The sequence below is a fragment of the Perca fluviatilis genome, chromosome 2, assembly GCF_010015445.1.
Source record: "Perca fluviatilis chromosome 2, GENO_Pfluv_1.0, whole genome shotgun sequence".
In the NCBI taxonomy this organism is placed as follows: Eukaryota; Metazoa; Chordata; class Actinopteri; order Perciformes; family Percidae; genus Perca; species Perca fluviatilis.
In genome coordinates this window covers 27,462,877-27,480,759 of record NC_053113.1, presented here as the reverse complement: position 1 = coordinate 27,480,759, position 17,883 = coordinate 27,462,877, and the positions used below count along the sequence as shown (strand labels likewise).

General features: G+C 39.8%; 1 protein-coding gene across 2 annotated transcripts in view; it reads left to right on the top strand.

The window, feature by feature from the left end:
• Window positions 1–693: 693 nt before the first annotated feature.
• The window catches only part of pdgfd (platelet derived growth factor d), a 72,306-nt gene continuing 55,116 nt past the window's right edge, over window positions 694–17,883 (top strand). For both annotated transcript variants that reach the window (XM_039792203.1, XM_039792196.1), the window contains exon 1: window positions 694–1,287. In XM_039792203.1, coding sequence (XP_039648137.1) covers window positions 1,170–1,287 — 118 coding nt within the window. In that variant the 5' untranslated portion in view covers window positions 694–1,169. The remainder of the gene's footprint in view (window positions 1,288–17,883) is intronic.

Below are 17,883 nucleotides of genomic sequence, written 5' to 3'. Positions count from 1 at the left end.
CGGATGGTGTCTTTAACACTATTCCGTAGCAATAGTCTTTCAAACTATGTTATTCCATGAAAAGAAAATGGCATAGGCTATGTTCACTCAATATCATTCTAAAATGCCTTTATGTACTTTAATGTGCCCATTAAGGGCTAATAAATTGTATTTTTAATAGCCTCCCTTCTGTCTTTGGAATCCAAGTGAAGTCATGTCAGCTGTTTCCTTAGCTCTGTGTAATGTAGGGAAGAGCTAACTCCAGAGACTTCCCTTCTCTTGAGTTGAGCTCTGCTGTGGTGACCCTCCCTGCTCTCCTCTGAGGGTTTCCTTTAAAATGTAGTTTCCTCAGTAGGGATAGATAGATAGATAGATAGATAAATAGATAGATAGATAGATAGATAGATAGATAGATAGATAGATTTTTCCACACTAAAGTGTATTTTAAAGTGCATTTTTCCCCTTCTGACCTCCCGCCCGCCCAGCATCAACACACACACACACACATATATATATACATATACATATATATATACATATACATATATATATATATATATATATATATATATATATATATATATATATATATATATACATACATACAATATACATACATACATACATACATATATATATATATACACACACACGCGCGCACACGCGCACACACACACACACACACACACACCGTGAGCGCGCATCACTCAGTTGGCAAAGTTTGACGCGCCGACTTTCATAGCACAGACGCGTCTAATAGAAACCAGTAAAACTATGCGGGGTATTTCTCAGTGACTGAACAGAATTTATTTACTCCGCGGTGATAAGAAGTTCGGCGCCTGTAAGCTCATGTCTGACCGTGAACGGAGCTATATTACCCTCCACCTGCACTTAATTGTTTCGGAGTTTTGCTCTCGGTGTCTGTGGGCGAGTAACTTTCAGGCGAGCACAAATACTTGGATTTCGGGGCACTTTGGCACAAGACGGGACATCGTGAGCGTCAGGCAGTCAAATAGTGGCTCTCATTTTGCGGGTAGAGAAAAGAGATTAAGAAAGCGTAAAGTTGTTGAATGGAAAGTTAGTTTTGAATTTCTTGGTCGCGGGGTATCTTAGCCTAAATCACATTTTATTTCAGCCAGAAGGTGAAGAGGACATTAGTCATTTAAAGCTTGTACGAGTTTGTTATCAACATGAGTGGAGGATTAGTTTTCCAGATGTGGACGGTTTTATTGTTGGGGACAATAACCGGGGTCGGGAGGGCTCAGGTCTCCAACGTCAAAGTGCTGAGGGGCAACATCAGGAGAGACGGTGAGTCTTTATTCTTTGTTGTCTGACTTTTTACTTGTGTGTTAAGTGTGTCTTTACTGCTGAAAGTCTCTCTGCAACACTCATTAGTGATATAGTGGCTGTCTTATAGGAAATATCTTAAGTGGCGTTGTGTAACTTGACTTCTTGACACATTGTTGGGCCAGAGAGAATGAGGCAGCAACAGAGTGGGGACACTGGTGAAAAAATGAGAAAAGTTAAAATGGGTGCAAAAGAAGAGGAAACGCAAAGTCTGTTGGATGACAAGCTGATCCACATTTTTTGACTAAATAAAGAAAAGAAAGATAAGCATACAGGACATGTCTCAGACAACTGTGTACTAGTAGCCTGTTAAGAGTGTGACTTATATCATTGCTGCAGTGCAACTTTTCTTCATTTAAAGAAGTCTTCAGACTCCCTTAGCCTCTTGTAAGGATGTACTGGGACAAATATTTGGCCCGGGACTTTGGGATGGAGCGGCCTTTAATGAGAGCGTGTGAAGAGTGCACGTAAAACATTTTTTGGAAGTCATTTTATATACTAATAATACTACATAATGTAATACAGATGTAAAACAATAAAAACTAATCCAGCCTTTGTGGTATATGAAGAGACTATGATGTTGCTGAAGACCTTCAACTCAGGATGTTTTGCACACCTGCCTCCTCAGTTTGCTGACTGTAGAGCTACATCTGCAGGGTAAATGAAGTAGTATAAATGACATCAGTAACTTATAGAATTACCAGTAATTAACCATTGAAAAGTAACAAAGATTTCTAATTTAGCAGGCCAGTACATTTAATGCAATAGTGGATGTTCTCTTAATTTCTGTTTTATATTATTTCATACAACTCTTTCCATATGTTTTTATTTCTATTCATAAAACAATTGCCTATCCAGCCCTGCACACTGCACTACCTTTCACTTTATCTTTGTTAATTCCTGCCTGTCTTCCTCCTCATCACCACCATGACTGGAGTCACCCTATGTCACAGCATCACCTCCACTGTCGTCACTTGACTAATAGCAAGTAATAATAATAAACTTTAATGATTACAATATTAAACTTTAATACTTTGCATACTGTGTACAAAGACAATAACAAAATAAAAGACAAATACAAATAAATTAAATCATAGGCCTATATTACAAAGTTTTAAGTTTATGAGTTTAGAAAGTCATAGTTAAGATAAATGCCTTAACTATTCCCTCTTAAACCCGCTTTGACCTAATGCACACAAGTTATTGCCCAACATGGCCGATAGTGCACCTGTTGTGTCTCTGCTGCTGGGTTATTAACCTTGGCCTTTCCACTAAGGAATAGGTCGGTTAATTCTGCACATATTACCGCATCTTGCTCTAACTACACTACTTTTTAACCTCAACTTCTCAGCGCCGCCAATTCCGCTGCCAATTCTTTTTCATCTTCACCACCATTTTTGGTTTTCTCATAACTTCAGGGAAGTAAATTACCCGGCCTAGGGTCAGGCTGAGCCAATCCGATTGAACAAAACACGGAGCAGTCCAAGTCGGGAGGGGTCATTTTGACGCTCGCATCCCCACTTTAAATTGACAGTATTTAATTGGCCCAGTCTGACGGCCAGGCCAGAGCTTCGTTTTGCGCTGTCTGCGGATGTGATAGTGCATTCTATTTACCTCCAAACTTGGAAGCCGGAGCTGGGAATGACATCACACCCAAGTTGAATGCGTTCCATTTACAAGTCATATTTTTGATTGTGAGGTTAGCTCTAGCCAGGTTAGCCATTGTTTGCAATACCAGTTGACAACAACGCATTATGCTGTTTTTTGTTCATACGAACAGCTTAACAACATGTCCACAGATAGAAGTTGGACAGGACTGTGTGTATGACTGATTTAGTGAGACACAAAGAAGACAGTGTGCTACAAGTGCTAATAACTGTATGTTACTACAGCTTTCACTTCAGCTTTTTACTTCTGTTGATGCACGGGATATCCATATTGGATTGTGAGATTGGGGTACTCTAACGTTGTCCGAGTTCCGAGGTCAGGGGGGGCCGACTTTGACCTCGGAAAATCCGACTTCCAAGTACTAATGGAAAGCACTATAAGAGCCAGGCCAGCCCATGTCACTGCTGAGGGCAGTACTGTCACCTGTTATAATACGTCTGACTGTAACTGACTAAAATTTAAATATGATTGCCGGCCGGTTCGGCCCAAGAAGGACTGCCCGTTCAGGAAATCTCCCGAACCTCCCGATGGCCAGTCCGCCCCTGGTCTCTTGCAATCTAACTTCCTGCAGGTGCGCTATGTATACTTTTCACTTGGCCCTGAGGCTAAAGTCATGGTGTTACAGTACCTTTGATTATACACACACACACACACAACACACAGCTGCACGGTTGCTTTTGGCAGGGAGCATGAAAATACCACTGTATTAGGTTCTAAGCTGGATGACTGCCCAAGGCTCACCTCTTACTCCTCTGTTAAAAACAAAAGAATAACATGGAGGGGTTAGGTCATGACTTCAAGTCTGACTGTCTAAGTAGCTCTCCATCAAATACCTCTGAAACTTTCTGAAGTTCAGATTGGTTTTTTGTTACAGCATTTAACTGTTCAGGTTGAATCATTTAGACAAGCCTGCCATAAATACAATGAACATAGAGTCTAAACACACTTTGATAAGTCAATATCCACAGATTGATTGTCAGAAAACGGTTGCCGAGACTTTTCCAGTCACAAGTGAGCACAGTATTAAATGACATCATAGAAGCCGCTACGCAGAGTGATAGCTGTGCTGCAGCAATATCGTGAGACAGAGCAGACAGACAGGAGAGAAAAGCAGCAAGTGATGAGAAAGAAATGGCTTGTTACAAAATAAAAGTTGATACTGTTAGGAGACGACAGCTGCACTAACTCTATTTGGTCAAGGTTCAAAATACCAGCAGGATAAAAAGTCTCTGTTCTCTTACTGAAAAAGTATAAAGCAGGAAAGAAAGGAAGAAGGCAGTAATAAAACTCCAACATGCTTTTAGGATACTTAAGAAATGGGTGTTTTTATTACTTTTATTGCATCCCATTCTCACTTCTCCTTTATATGTTACTATGACTAGAGGAGTGCAGTAAAATGTGCACAACATTCTTATTCATTCATATTCACTCTTTTTTTGTTTAAACACTTCCCTTTAGCAAAAATTTAACAATTTAACTTTTTTTCTTGTTCCTTTTCTACATATCAGATGATTAAAATGATACACTTTGCCTTATCCTCTCCTTTAAAAAAAATCACCACATCTTTGTTTTAGGGCAGGAGTGCTTCTCAGTATGTTTCAAACCCACACTCTGCCTTTACAGTAACACATACTATAAGCTCTCCCTGCTTCACATATGCCTAACTGTCTGCACTTGCCATCTGTCAAACTAGGCTAAAATTAGGGAACTCCCTGTGATAATGCTGTCAGGAAATGATTGGTTTAATGCACTCAGTAAAGGAAAAGATGGCTATTAACATTTTAGAGAAGAGTTGTTCTAGAAGCAGCCAGTAAAACAATGTGTTTAATCATTCTATCACAGGAGTTTGAGAGATCAAATGGCATAATGTTGTTTTGAACACTGTCACACTATGAAGATCTGTTCTGACAAAGTTGTCAAGCCACCTTTATGTTCTGTATATTACATTATATTGACTTTATCAAAGTGAATTATTTGATCTCTAGATGATCTTTTGTTGCACAATGACTATGGTTCTCTGTGATAGCTGCTATTAAAGCACTCTGGTTGTTAGATGCCATCCTTTAACAGCTCTTTAATCCCCAGTCCTGTGTGTGTGTGTGTGTGTGTGTGTGTGTGTGTGTGTGTGTGTGTGTGTGTGTGTGTGTGTGTGTGTGTGTGTGTGTGTGTGTGTGTGTGTGTGTGTGTTTTACTGTAGTTCCCTTATTTGATTGACAGATGCTGATTAGCTTTCTGTCCATGAGCAAGACTGAACCTCAAGCGGATAGGGGCTTTGCAGCTTTCACTCATCCATTTACCAATCTGAATGTGACCATGTGTGTACCTTTGTGTATTTGAATGTGTGTGTACACGGGTGTATGCGTGTGACAGAATGTCTTAGCTCACTTTGAGGAATTCCCCCCAAGGTTTTTTCTCCTATGTTTGTTCAGCCTTTTTTTGGTCGTTCTTTTCTTTTACTGAAGTGCGTCTGTGGGCACATTGTAGACGCTGGTGGGGGGTGACACAGGGAGACAGAGTGTACAGCGTGTAGAAAAGGAAACACAAATACAGGCGTAAACACACAGAACGAAGTAAAAACTACTTGGCCTTTCTGCCCCAAACAACTTATCATGTCTGCTGAAGAGATCCAGATGACCCACATAGGATAAAATCTATTACACATACTTTGTGTGTGTGTGTGTGTGTGTGTGTGTGTGTGTGTGTGTGTGTGTGTGTGTGTGTGTGTGTGTGTGTGTGTGTGTGTGTGTGTGTGTGTGCGTGCGTGCGTGCCTGTGTGTTTAAGCAGCACATGTGGCCAGGGAATACATGTGTCTGCAGGCACTAACAGAAACAAGCATTCAGTAATCAGATACTGGCACTGTCACTCAGACACAAGCACTATCATCTCATTCACAACTAAAACGCATGCTTAACTTTGTTCATGTGGCTCACAAATATGGTATTACTTATGTATTAAAGTGTTTATTGCTCTTAGTTTTTCTTAATTTTTTATTTTAAAAGTTAGTCTTTCTTAACGATGCTCTGACACACTGTGGTAGTAGAAAATGTTTGTCACTGGCTGGAAACTTGTGAATGCCCTCTGCTGGAGTTTTAAAGGAGCGGTACGTGATTGGAGTCAGATCAACGTGAATCTTTGACACATATTCAGAGACATTTTGTCCTCAGATGTTCAGAATCCAGCAGAAATTCACATATTATGAAAGACACCAGACACCAACAGTATGCTTATATGATTCATGTCATTATTTTTGATGTTATGTAATACTTAGAACTTTCAGGATCTTTTATTGGATGGATTTATTAATTAATTTCTTATACCCAAGTTGGGATGCTTGTATCATAGTCTATATTGTAATTTTTTGTTAGGTCAAAATCACAAGGAGAAAATGCTGTCATCAGCTAATAGCTAAAATATTCTATTAAGGCTCCTTTTTATCCATTTGTATTAACATTTTGTCTTTTTATATTTTATTCCTTGGCACACCTGAGCTACCAAGAAATGCCCACTGGTGTGTTGAGGCACAGCGGTTCAAAATACACACACTGAGGTCCAGAGAAAGTCTTGCACAACTTTATGAGTACAAGGGAATGTGTGAAATACTGTTATCTTTTTTAAACTTGTTGACTTTAAGATTAACTAAAGGTATGCACCAATATTACTTGCACACACTTTACTCGTGTGTGAAAGTACAAACACTCACATGCAGACATGCATGCACCACTCACAGTTTAACTTAAAAGTATGAAAAAATTGAGATGTTGCTTGTAGAGAACAACCATGCTTGTAGTCAGTGGTGTGGTTAACCTTTTGAAGAAACGGACCCTGCAACAATACAATGTCTGTATCATGCAGTCATGGGGTCACTGCAAAACAGAGAATATAACTTCAATTCAGGGACAGAACCACATTATATATTTTATAAAGGCTCCTGGTATCTTTCTGATTCCTCCTCTTCTTTCTTCCAATAGTTCTTCTCTTATCTGTTGCCTTCCTCTCTCAGTGTTGTCTTATCAGTCTGTGCCTCGCTACGTATCACTCCATCTCTCCAGATCCTCCTCTTCCAATCTCCCCCCTTCCCATTTATCTCTTTATCTTCCCATCTGTTTCAGCTCTTTTTAATCAAAAGCTATTTCACCCTGTTGGCTCTATGAGGAAATATAATGCTGCACACATAGTGTCACAGACATGCATGTGAGGACACTCGCACAACACAAAGGTCCCTGCACAAGGATAACACTTTTAGTCAACACATTCACACTATACAAAATGGGGCACAGATACAGAGAACTAAAGGAACAAGTTATATATGTACAGTAATACACATATGCACATGCAGACAAATAACATGAGTGGATGTGCTCAAAAATCCATGTCTGCTATCATACTGAGATGAGCTAGGCGTTTGTGATATCAGTGATGTCATGGTCCTTGACTGTGTCTGAGAACTTGAGGTGGCCTTGCCTTGGATAACACACACACACACACACACACACACACACACACACACACACACACAAAGAATATACAGTCATTTACTGTGTAATGTAAATTTCTCATATAGGCGCATATAAAAACATGCTTGAGCATAACATGCAGCAAAAGAGACAAATGCCAGTTTACATGCTGCAGTAGTGGTTTTAAGGCGAATTTAAAAAATGTATTTGACAAAATAATCTCACTCTAAGGTCCATTTAGTAACCTTTTGGAGCTTTCAATCGCATCACACAATCTCCCTAAATGTAATCTAAGCTAATTTATAAAATTTAAAGAAATCTTACGTCTAAAACTGTATTCTTAGTCTGTGCTTTGAGGTGGAGGAATACATAGATTTGCTTGGGGCATGATTGAAGGCCCATCAACCAGGTCACTCCGTCCTGCAACATCTTGATAGATTCAAGATAGAATGCAAATGGGTTCCAAATGTTTTTGTGTCGTTATATTAAACACAGGGGTGACACCAGGGAGGTTTTGGGACTCATGAGTCACTCTCAGGACACCCGACATGGAAGAAATTGCATGAGCTAAAGTTACCCCACCCTTAAACATTTGGCAGACAATCTTTTCCTCCCCTTCACAGAGGAAATAGGGTGGTGACCACTTGGACAGAGAAGCACAGAATGAGATGATGCCTTGGAAATTGAGTGGAGCTAGGTGTAGGCTCATATATGTGGTTGTGCTCCAATTTTAGGAGGCGAGGGCAGCAGGAGAGAAGTGAAAGTTTAGGTGGGAGCTTAGAAGAGTTAGAGGGCACAGAGGAGGAGGAGGAGAGGGAAAAGGTGTGTTAAGAGAGATATGCCTAGCTGAAAGACCTGTCCCTCCACTTTTCTGCCCTGTCAGCTTTAAAAGAGAGATAGTAAGAACAACTGCAAGCCAAATGGACAGAGTATAAAAAAGGGAAATGGAAGAAAGCAGGAATGATAGAGTGGAGGGGGGGTGATAAGGTATGGCCAAACATCAGCAGATAATCTGATCTCTCTCTATCTGATCAAAATGTAAGGATACAATAAAATAAAAAGGCATGACCATAGCGCTATCAATATGCAGTACCTTCGCCACTGGTGAAGGCCACAGACAAATCCGGCTTCCCAGATTGGGAGTGTCACACTCAGTGAAGTGGAAACATAATTAAGCTTCTTCACCTCATGCCCCAAATGTGATTGTTTAAAGGAACAATGAATTCCTCAAGATTATCCAAATACACAGAATGTCCTTTTACAGAAAAACATTGAATTCCTTCACATTGATGATGTGAGTTCAGGTAACAGCCATAATCACGTGTTGTCTTCTATTAAGATTAAGCCAATTATAATGAGGAGTTGTGGCTAGAGGTGAAGAAGACCTGGCATGTGGACTGTGAAAAAGGATAATGCTCCTAAAAGTTTTGTGCTGCAACTGCAAGTGAAGAAATTTTAAACCAAAACTACCCCAACATGAACACAACATCTTAACAATGAGGTATAGTTTGAATTTTGGGGGAGCCAGGGGGCTTAGCTCCCTTTTTAAAGAGAGCAGCCGCCCTGAACACAAACAAAAGATTGAGCTTGGACGGATGTCTCGAAAGATCGATTAATTATCAACTGTTATCTTTAACGCTTTAGTGCGTAACTTTTTGATATTAATAAACGTCCATTACATTCAAGCCATTGACAAATGAGTTGATACAATCTCAATCACGTAAGGCTTGTATCATGTGGACGCTCCGACAGTTTTGTTGTCATTACTTAGAATTCCTCATGGGGGCAACCCTTCAACTCAGACATTGTTTAAATTCACCTACCCTGTCTCTATCCTGCTGGTAGCTAGCTCGCCCTGCTAGCTGCCGTCCGTGATAAATGTGTTCAGCCAGGCTTATTCTGTGATAATCATCACGCAACATTTCCATGTGGATTTGTAGCTCATCTATTTTGTGTGTGATCGATCTGGTGTTGGTGAGTAGGAGGCTTGGCATTGTCAATCTGTGTGGTAGTTCCCTCAGCCGCGCTAGCAGGCCCGACCAGGATCCTTGCTTCTGATTTCTCCCCGCCTTCGTCCCCTCCCGCTCCCGAAAACAATTCAATGAGCCCCTAGTGCTCTGGCTATGTCCTCCAGAGGACAGGTCATGTCTTCGCGATGAAAACTTGAAGTTTATTCCCCCTCAAAAATAGGTAATTGAGCACTGTAGTGGTTATGACCATATCAGTGACTATGTAACTACATGGAAACGGGCCAAATGATGTCTGTGGCTTGCAAGGATTGCTTCTCGGAGCGTTCTTCACACAGTTCACCTTTTCCTGCTACACTGGGACTTCACCGCAAGACTACAGCTATAACCTTCTCTAACGCTATCAGTGTGCAAGCCACAGACATCATTTGGCCCGTTTCCATGTAGTTACATAGTCACTGATATGGTCATAACCACTACAAGTTTTCATCGCGAAGACATGACCTGTCCTCTGGAGGACATAGCCAGACCACCGGGCGCTCACTGGATTGCTTTCGGGGGCGGGAGGTGACGAAGGCGGGGAGAAATCAGAAGCAAGGATCCCGGTAGGACCTGCTAGCGCGGCTAAGGGAACTACCACACAGACTGACAATGCCAAGCCTCCTACTTACCAACAAAAGATCGATCACACACAAAATGGATGAGTTACAAATCAACACGGAACTGTTGCGTGATGATTATCACAGAATAAGCCTGGCTGAACACACTTATCATGGACGGCAGCGAACAGCTAGCAGGGCAAGCTAGCTACCAGCAGGATAGAGACAGGGAAGGTGAATTTAAACAATGTCTGAGTTGAAAACGCATTTTGTTGTCACGTAAGGGCCCTGTTCATGTTGCACAGACATTTTAATTGCATTTTGTGTCTGTTAAGAGGCACAAAGGCACTCTAAAACTTGCCCTGACAACTGCCGTTTTAGCCAAGTGGAAGCTCGTAGACGTAGCTGCAGCTACTCCGTGTTGACCGCACCGATTCGGCTCGTTTTTCTTTCTATCGACTGTGCTTGCATATTTATAGCGATCAAGATTAAGGATTGAAGTTAGAATACGATCAACTGCTGCTAGAAAAAGCTAAGAATGTTAGGTATAATGTAAATAAATGAAGATACATATCCTCAAATAAGACAGGTAAGCAGTTATCCTCTTTGGTAAAGAAGATGTCCAAAAGAGAGAATATCATACTAAAAGATCAAATTAATAACTCTGTGGTTAGAGACAACAAACTTATTAACCAAGAATTTGCTTCCTTTTATGAAAAATTATATTCTACTGAAATTGAAGGTCAAACAGATGAACAAAAGAATTTTTTCAATCAAAAAATTATCAGAGCAACAGAAAACTACATTGGCCAAAGAGATTTCCTTGATGGAAATCAAAAAGGCAATTAAAAGCTTCCCAAAAGGCAAAGCTCCAAGTATGGATGGGCTACAAATGAAATCCTGCCACCCTCAATGTATAAGACTATTATTAATGTAATCCCTAAACCAGGTAAAGAATGCAATAAACCCTCGGATTTCAGACCAATAAGTCTAATAAATTGTGATAATAAAATAATTAATTACAAAAGTTATAAATAACAGAATTACTGAAATACTTCCACTAATCATTAATTTTAACCAAACAAGATTTATTAAAGAAAGACAGTTAAAAACCAATGTTAGAACCTGTATATCCCTAACACAATTTGCGAAAAAAGAAAAACTAGATGTGACACTGATGGCAATGGATGCTGAAAAAGCATTTGATCGTTTAGAGTGGAGTTACCTGTATGAGGTTTTAGCTGCATATAATTTCCCAAATTAAATAATGAAAATGATCAAAACTGTATACAAGTCCCCTGTAGCATATGTCTATTCAAATGGTATTCTATCAGAAGCAATTCAGATAACTAGGGGCACAAGGCAGGGATGTCCATTGTCCCCATCACTCTTTGCATTGGCTGTAGAGCCGATAGCTCAGAAAATTCGCCAATCAGACATGATAGATGGTATTAATGTTGGAAGAGAATGTTATAAACTTAGTTTGTATGCGGATGATATGATGTTGTATTTGACTAACAGGGAAAAATCTAATCCAAATTTAATGAAAATTATTGAGCAGTTATTAAAAAATATCTGGATACAAAATGAATATAGAAAAGCACATTAAGAACATGGGATAGAATAAAACATATTCTAGGGATAGAAATGAATGTTCCAAAGAATACACGCTTGTGGAATAACCCATCCATCATCCTACAGAAGGAGGAGCTGAAGTGGAGATCATGGAATGATAAAGGAATAACAACTATTGGAGATATTATTTCTCATATCAATATAAAGCCATTTGAACAATTGGTAATAGAATTAAATGTAACTAATAAGGAATCTTTTTTTAGACATCTTCAGTTAAAGAGTTGGATCACAGATACAGTGCCTTGCGAAAGTATTCGGCCCCCTTGAACGTTTCGACCTTTTGCCACATTTCAGGCCTCAAACATAAAGATATAAAACTGTAATTTTTTGTGAAGAATCAACAACAAGTGGGTCCCAATTATGAAGTGGAACGAAATTCATTGGCTATTTCAAACTTTTTTAACAAATAAAAAACTGAAAAAGTGGGCGTGCAAAATTATTCAGCCCCTTTACTTTCAGTGCAGCAAACTCTCTCCAGAAGTTCAGTGAGGATCTCTGAATGATCCAATGTTGACCTAAATGACTAATGATGATAAATAGAATCCAGCTGTGTGTAATCAAGTCTCCGTATAAATGCACCTGCTCTGTGATAGTCTCAGAGGTCCGTGTAAAGCGCAGAGAGCATCATGAAGAACAAGGAACACACCAGGCAGGTCCGAGATACTGTTGTGGAGAAGTTTAAAGCCGGATTTGGATACAAAAAGATTTCCCAAGCTTTAAACATCCCAAGGAGCACTGTGCAAGCGATAATATTGAAATGGAAGGAGTATCAGACCACTACAAATCTACGAAGACCCGGCCATCCCTCTAAACTTTCAGCTCATACAATGAGAAGACTGATCAGAGATGCAGCCAAGAGGCCCATCACTCTTGGATGAACTGCAGAGATCTACAGCTGAGGTGGGAGACTCTGACCATAGGACAACAATCAGTCGTATACTGCACAAATCTGGCCTTTATGGAAGAGTGGCAAGAAGAAAGCCATTTCTTAAAGATATCCATAAAAAGTGTCGTTTAAAGTTTCCCAAAGCCACCTGGGAGACACATCTAACATGTGGAAGAAGGTGCTGTGGTCAGATGAAACCAAAATCAAACTTTTTGGCAACAATGCAAAACGTTATGTTTGGCGTAAAAGCAACACAGCTCATCACCCTGAACACACCATCCCCACTGTCAAACATGGTGGTGGCAGCATCATGGTTTGGGCCTGCTTTTCTTCAGCAGGGACAGGGAAGATGGTTAAAATTGATGGGAAGATGGATGGAGCCAAATACAGGACCATTCTGGAAGAAAACCTGATGGAGTCTGCAAAAGACCTGAGACTGGGATGGAGATTTGTCTTCCAACAAGACAATGATCCAAAACATAAAGCAAAATCTACAATGGAATGGTTCACAAATAAACATATCCAGGTGTTAGAATGGCCAAGTCAAAGTCCAGACCTGAATCCAATCGAGAATCTGTGGAAAGAACTGAAAACTGCTGTTCACAAACGCTCTCTCATCCAACCTCACTGAGCTCGAGCTGTTTTGCAAGGAGGAATGGGGCAAAAATGTCGGTCTCTCGATGTGCAAAACTGATAGAGACATACCCCGGCGACTTACAGCTGTAATCGCAGCAAAAGGTGGCGCTACAAAGTATTAACTTAAGGGGGCTGAATAATTTTGCACGCCCAATATTTCAGTTTTTTATTTGTTTAAAAGGTTTGAAATATCCAATAAATTCCGTTCCACTTCATGATTGTGTCCCACTTGTTGTTGATTCTTCACAAAAAATTACAGTTTTATATCTTTATGTTTGAGGCCTGAAATGTGGCAAAAGGTCGAAAAGTTCAAGGGGGCCGAATACTTTCGCAAGGCACTGTAACTTTGATATAAACTATAATAGGACTACAGAACCCTCAGCTACTCAGAGGTTATTTCTAAATTCAGGCGAAAACAAGAAATTAATAGGGAAAGTGTACAAACACCTTATAGAAGCACAGGCAGATAATTATTCTCTCCGAAAAATATATGAGGATTGGAACAAAGAACTTCAAATAAATAACCAACACCATTACCACCAATGAGAATCTGCGTCTCATACAACATAAGCTTATGACAAGGATATACTACACTAAATCAGAAATAAATAAATTTGATGCCTCTATCTCTCCTGTTTGTGTAAAATGTGGAACACATAAGGAGACAATAATACATGCTTTCTGGGAATGTGAGAAGGTCTGTAAGGGTTGGTTAGAGATCCAAAAATGGATGACCAAGACCTGTAAAGTTAAAATTGATTTCAGTTTTGAGCAGTATCTTCCAAAATACTGACAAGCTAAAATACCCCATTGGATGGATGGTTCTTTTCTCCTCCTTGGCATATAAAAAAAATAATTTTACAGTATTGGAAGGATACAGTGGCCCCATCATTACAACAATGGAAAGGACTAATGAAATACTATTTAAGTATAGAAAAATCAATGTTCGAAGACCGTAACAAAAGGCAACAATTCAACAAGGTGTGGCAGGACATATATCAAGTGTGGTAAATTTATTGGCTAAGAAATAAGAACAAGGTATGGTGACTGAGAGCTGGAAACCAAGTGGATGTGTAAAAATGGGTGTGTTTGGGTTTGTGTGTCAAAAATGTGGAGTAGAAGAATACTGATACCGGTAGGAAATGTATCCTGTTTGGAGTGTGAATTTACACAGTATGTTGATATATGTATTGCTTCTTGATGGAAATAATAAAAATAATTATAAAAAAAAAGATAACAATTGGCTGGAATTCTCCTTTAAGAAATAATTGAAATCAAACTCCAATATTCACTTATCTGTAGTTTTAAATGTGTGCAGCTCCGCAGTGTTCAGTGGACATGTGCCTTTTGTCTATGTTGAATGTGTGCTGCCTTTATCTGGTATTGTTTGTTTTGTTTTTGTTTTTAAGATTATTTTTTTGGAGCATTTCAGCCTTTTTTTATGGATAGGACAGGTAGATATGAATGGGAAAAGATATGCAGGAAATTGTCACAGGTCAGACTCAAACCCTGCACCTTCTGCATCAAGACATACACCTCTCTATATGTGCACTTGCTCTACTAACTGAGCTAAATGGGCACCATACCACCTGGTATTAGCTAACTTAAAGCAATAGTTTCACATTCACACTTATTTGCATTCTTGCTGAGAGGTAGATGAGAGGATCAATACCACTCTTCAAAATCTGCCTACCAGCACCTCAAAGCTTACTACTTATTACACTTAATATCTAATTTATTTTAGCCTTACAAAAACCAAAGTGAAAAATTACTGAGTTCTGGTTTTATGGTAGGCTTATTATGTCATTATTTAATAACTGGTGATCTTTAGAGCTGCTACCAGTTGTATTTTGTTAACTTTGTACAGACTCCATACCAGGTTAGCTGTTCCGTCCTGTTTAGTCTTTATGCTAAGATAAACTAACAACTGTAAGCTATAGCTTTATACGGACTGAGGTGAGAGTGGAACTTCTCATATAACCCTCCGGAAGAAAGCAAATAAGCACATTTCCCAAAATTTCAAACTATTTCTTGATATCGCTGTGTAATGGAAATTAGTTGTTTGTTTACTTTGTGATTATTGTGTACTTACATTACAAAGCTTTGCTTAAACTGACAACTCAGTTATTTATACATACTTTTTTCTGCAGAATTATTTACCTCCATTGATGTGTACCGTCTTCCTTTGGCTATACTAACTCAAATTACAAGCCAATAAAGCTCTTCTGACATTGAGCCCACAATAGAGGACAGGGAGGGAGACAGATGTTTAGTTATTGGATAGTATAGTTAGTCTTGTAGTGGAGTCACCTGACTGGCACAGTGGATGCACATAGGAACGGGAAAATGAGACAGAGAGAAAGAAGGAGGTGCATGATTAGACCAGAAGATGAAAGAGAAGAGAAGATGAAATAAAGAACATGAAGAGAATAAAGATGGCAAAGAGGGTAATGAGAGTTTTTGGGGAGGATACAAGAGAGCTAGGCAGAGAGAGGGAAAGGGGAATTAATGAACAGGAGTGGAAGAAGTGGGAGAATAAACAAGTAGAAAGTTATAATTGAAGGGGAGATTAGAGGTTGAGCAGGGTAAAGGAAGAAGCGAAGGAGGGGAGGAGAGAGATGGTGTAGCCAATATGTGTGTTTCACAAAAACAGCTGACAAGTAGGGGAAAGAAAGAGCCAGAGAGAGAGAGAGAGGAGATGCATTTGATGAGACAAAGTGAGTCAGAGAGTGATGGATATGAAAAGAGACAGAGTAGAGGTGTGAAAAGAGTGACAGAGAGTGCATGGCACCACAAAGGAGAAAGAGAAGTGGGAGGGAGTGTGCTGAATAAGCAGTGAAAGGGAAAAAAGGAATAGAAGGAGAGAAAAGTTTGGAAAAAGGGAGGAAGTTTGTGAACACTCAGGGAGGCACCCCCCAAAAGTGAGAGAAACACTGATGAATAAGAATGAAGGATAATAAGGGGAGGAAAAGAGTGCAGTTTTAGGAGGATGTACAGTAGATTAGCTGGATACTGAGCTTCTCCCTCAGTGTTCGCTGAGTCCTTGACAAACAAATCTAATGTGACTCAACCGTAAATGCATGAAAAAACTTCTGATCCCTTTGTGTGAGTGTGTTAGAAATATAGTGCCAGACAGAGAGAAGGATGGTGTGGTGGTGTTTGTGTGTTTGGGGATGGATGGTGGTGTAGAAAACTGTGTGTATTTGTTTGTAAAGAGTTGGACAACCACGAGCTGCCAGAACAGCTTCTAGTAAAACACCACACGCACTTCATATTTACACAAGTAACTGGTGTGTAACAATGCCACTGTAGTTGCAGCCTGTGTGTTAATAGCATTGATATCCCCTCAGGCAAGGTGTTGCATGGAAACAGGCTCTCTGACGGGATTGTGAGTGGAATTAAACGGATCTCTAGTGTAGCTAATTGGCACTTATTTGGATTTAAGTTGGATAATAAAAGAAAGCAGGCTGAGCTTTTATCAAGCTGCAAAGTATGTATATAAAAGCAAAGGATTGATATACCATGCTCCACCAAAAGCCAGTGTTCATTTCCTGATTTGCAAACATCCTCAGTATGGTAGACAATGTACTGTATCCGTTTTCCAATTCCATTTTGGGTGAGAGGGGGAGGGTCGAGTGAGTGATTAGTCAACTGCGTGTGTCACACATGGATGTGATCTACACTCGTGTCTCTATTTTTTGGTGTCACACTTGTCATCTGTAAAAGTCAACCATGGCGAAACATGCACATGCTGTTGCACAGTGCTGTTGTTACCATGTTTCCGTGAAGATCATGATGTTGCAGTCCATAATACATTTATCAGTGGTGATCCGCAGCCAAAGTTCCTCTATTTTGTTTGCTAAAGACTGTAAATCGGCGAGGAAAATGCTGTGTAGTAATTGGGGATAGGGATTTAGCCTTTGCCTAATGTTAGACTTCCTCTCTTCGCCCCACTTTGTTTACACTCTAAACCCCGCTTGCAAGCACTTCCAGTCGCCGAACGTCAGTGCTGTAGTATTCGGTCTTGTTACAAAATAGAGAATTGCATTTTTATTCAGTGTTGTCTCGGACTCAGACAAAAAGAATTGGATTTCATTTCAACACCACAACTGCGGGGTATCACTGAATTGCTTGTGCATTCACAAAGTATGATTACATGCACACCAATATTCCACTATTATTCCAAATATGACAATATTCCGAATTTGATACAGGTCATGTAAACAGCATATTCCGGTTGGATATTCCGAATAAAGCCTTTTTCCGAATATAGCATTTTCCAATTAAGACGTGGGATATTCTGGTATTGTTTGGGTTTTAAAAGGCATTCTTTGGACATGTATACAGCGCATTCGGAATATGCTTCTCAGTCAGGGTTTCCCACTCAATCTTTCCCATACTGGGTGTTAGATTCTTAGACACTCTCCTTTATGTGGAAGTTTAATCACCTTAGATATGATTGTTATTTCAGTGTCTGCTACTTGGGTGGAGTGATTTGCTCGCAGCACCTGAGAAGCCCCGTGTTGAGGAGCAGAGAGTAACAACGGTGCTTTTCAGGAGTTGCGCTAATCACTCCGACCAAGTAGCAGTGCTTCGCCTTCTGAGTTCCAAGTATGTATACAGTTAGAAGATAGCGGTGTCTCATGTGACCTTGTTATTTGTATACGCTGTGACTATACAAATCACAACATGTAAATAGGAACATGTTGGC